We start from the raw sequence: 2,634 nt of genomic DNA, 5'->3' as shown, positions 1-2,634 counted from the left end.
CTCTAACATTTACCCTTACACCCCACAAGCACTTATACCTATGGAGTGACTATCGCACCAAAGGTGTGCAGTGGTTAAATTTTAGTTTCTTAAAAATTCCTTCTTGTATAACCTTTACTAACAATAGATAAGTTCAAATTGAAAATTACATTAAACTAAAAAAAAAAAAAAAAAACCTCATTACACGTTCGGAGTGCGCGCGTGTGAAAAATACTCACAGATGGTTTTATTTATTTCCTCGAAATTGGTTTATGATAAATTATTTCCCAATTGAAATTACTAGGAATAGGATAAAACGTATCCTTAACGATCAAGTATACAACAAAATTTGGGTCCCTTTTAAAGGAATTTAATTCATAGCAACCATTTTAATAATAAAGAATTTAATGGGTTTGCACAGATTTTTGTTGAGAACGCGGTTCTTGGTTCCTTTGATTAAGTCTGGCGACTCGTGCCCACAATTGGCACAATTTCCCTTCGCTGACTCACGTTGCTGCTTGCTTGTGCACTAGGCTGGGTGTTTCCTCTTTCATACTAGGGGAGTACTAAGATTTGGATTCTTCTAGAAGTTGAAGATTCTCGGAAATGCTCACTTGAGGCTTTAACACTTAGAGACTTGTTCTCTGTTCATTATTAGCTCAGCCTTGTGCTCATGCTTACGTTTTTACATATGTCAGTTTGTTCACACACAATCCACCCCATATTTTACTTCCCCAAAACCCCCATTAGTCACCTTGTTTTATCATGCAATTAACGAGGTTATTAGTGTCATTCTGAAATGTCAACTTTATAAAAAAAAGTCACACTCTTCAACTAACAAAAATTTACTGAAAAAAAAAAAAAAAAAAAAACCCAGCCAACTCTATAAATATGAATTGCCCATAGACTAGTTAAGTTTCATTCAGTTCTTTATGTCAAACAAAAGCTACTTTTATTTTTCAAACCAAAAATCCTGAAACCTTTTCAAACGTAACTTGATTTCTCAAAAAACCCAGTTTTTGTTTTTGTTTTCTGAGCCATGATGAAGAGAGAGAGAGAGTTTGATCATAGTGTAACCGTGGCAAACTGCTTGATGCTACTCTCTCGTGGGAGTGAAATTGAAGCTTTCTCCAACTCTCCTAGCCGTGTTTTTGAATGCAAAACATGTAACCGGCAATTCCCATCGTTTCAAGCACTGGGTGGTCACCGGGCAAGCCACAAGAAGCCGAGGTTGATGGGAGGAGAGCATGGAAGCCTTGATTCCCAGTCACAAGGCTCACCAACCAAGCCCAAAACACACGAGTGCTCAGTCTGTGGCCTTGAGTTTGCAATAGGTCAGGCTTTGGGGGGTCACATGAGGAGGCATAGGACAGCCTTGAATGAAAGCCAAGTCCCTTTGAATCTTACGGAAAACATGCAAGGTCCTCTAAGTTTCACTTCCTCACAAGGCTCGGCGACTAGTCCTCTAAGTTTCGCTTCCTCACAAGGCTTGTCGACTATTAATAGTCGACGAGCCTTGTGTCTGGATCTGAACTTGACTCCTTTGGAGAATGACTTGGTGATTCTGAAGCTGAAGCCAGCACCCATGGTTGATTGTTTTTTGTAATTATCAGTTAAGCTAGCTTAATTAATTATGTAGTCATGATCAATGTCTCTTTTTTTTTTTTTTTTTTTTTTTGTTTGTATACGGAATGATCAATGTTTTATGCATGCTGTAGTTTACAATCTATACCTTTGTTCATTTATACAGAATAATCACACATCTATATTTACATATATAATTTAGTCCAATTTTTTGAAATTAGTATATATATATATTCAAATTTGAGACAGAGAGAAGGAAGGCTGCCAAGTGTGGTTTACCCTAGAAAACACACACGAGCGATTGTAATACTTTGATGCAATACCCAGGTGCTAATATATTAGAAGTGTGCTGAAATTTTATTACAAATTCGTAGAAGAAAATATATTTGAATCATTCTATAACAACAAATAATGGTTGATTTCTCATTGTTACCAGCTATGTATCATATGGTATATTATGAATTATTACAAATACTTTTTTTTTTTTTTATGAGAAAATATTACAACTACTTGATCAATGATAAAAATAATAATTAGAAAATAAAAGAAAAGCTTGATTGGTTGGTCTGTGGGTCAATAATAAAAAAAAAAATTAAGTAAATTAGTTAAGTGCAAAATGTATGACTATAATATTCTTCAAGAAGAGAAAACAATCACTCCTTGCTTTAACTAATTGAAATATCATTTTCATTACAATTTAATCTGTCCAATGCGATCTAAAAAGATTGTGTAGTGTCGTTCTCGGGCTAATACTTTGATATTATCTCATACTATCAAAATGTCAATTCAAAATTTTGAATTAAAATATGACAATTTGTGTTTTACATATATATATATATATATAATATTTCGATAGTAATAAGGTGGATTTAAGCCATGGTTTTCCTTAGAATTTAACAATTTACCGAGTTGAGATTATCATTAATCAGTAATCACCCAATTAAAGTGTCATGGAAAAGAAAACTATATATATTATAGCTTGTTGTTGTAGTATATATCAATACTTCAATATAAAAACCAGGCCATTTAAATTAATTTTTCCAGGTCATGGTGATCTAGAAGAAAACTGAA

The 2,634-nt window shown here is 33.8% G+C and overlaps 1 protein-coding gene across 1 annotated transcript; it reads left to right on the top strand.

Moving 5' to 3' along the window:
* The first annotated feature begins 885 nt into the window (after positions 1 to 885).
* On the top strand, positions 886 to 1,760 carry LOC126697427 (zinc finger protein ZAT12-like). The gene has a single exon (XM_050394422.1). The coding sequence runs from the start codon at positions 1,019 to 1,021 to the stop codon at positions 1,583 to 1,585; it is 567 nt and encodes a 188-aa protein (XP_050250379.1). The 5' UTR covers positions 886 to 1,018; the 3' UTR covers positions 1,586 to 1,760.
* The last annotated feature ends 874 nt before the right edge of the window (positions 1,761 to 2,634 follow it).

The sequence above is a fragment of the Quercus robur genome, chromosome 8 (genome assembly GCF_932294415.1).
Source record: "Quercus robur chromosome 8, dhQueRobu3.1, whole genome shotgun sequence".
Lineage (NCBI taxonomy): Eukaryota > Viridiplantae > Streptophyta > Magnoliopsida > Fagales > Fagaceae > Quercus > Quercus robur.
The sequence above is the reverse complement of the archived record's forward strand: the minus strand, read 5'-3'. Positions and strand labels throughout refer to the sequence as shown.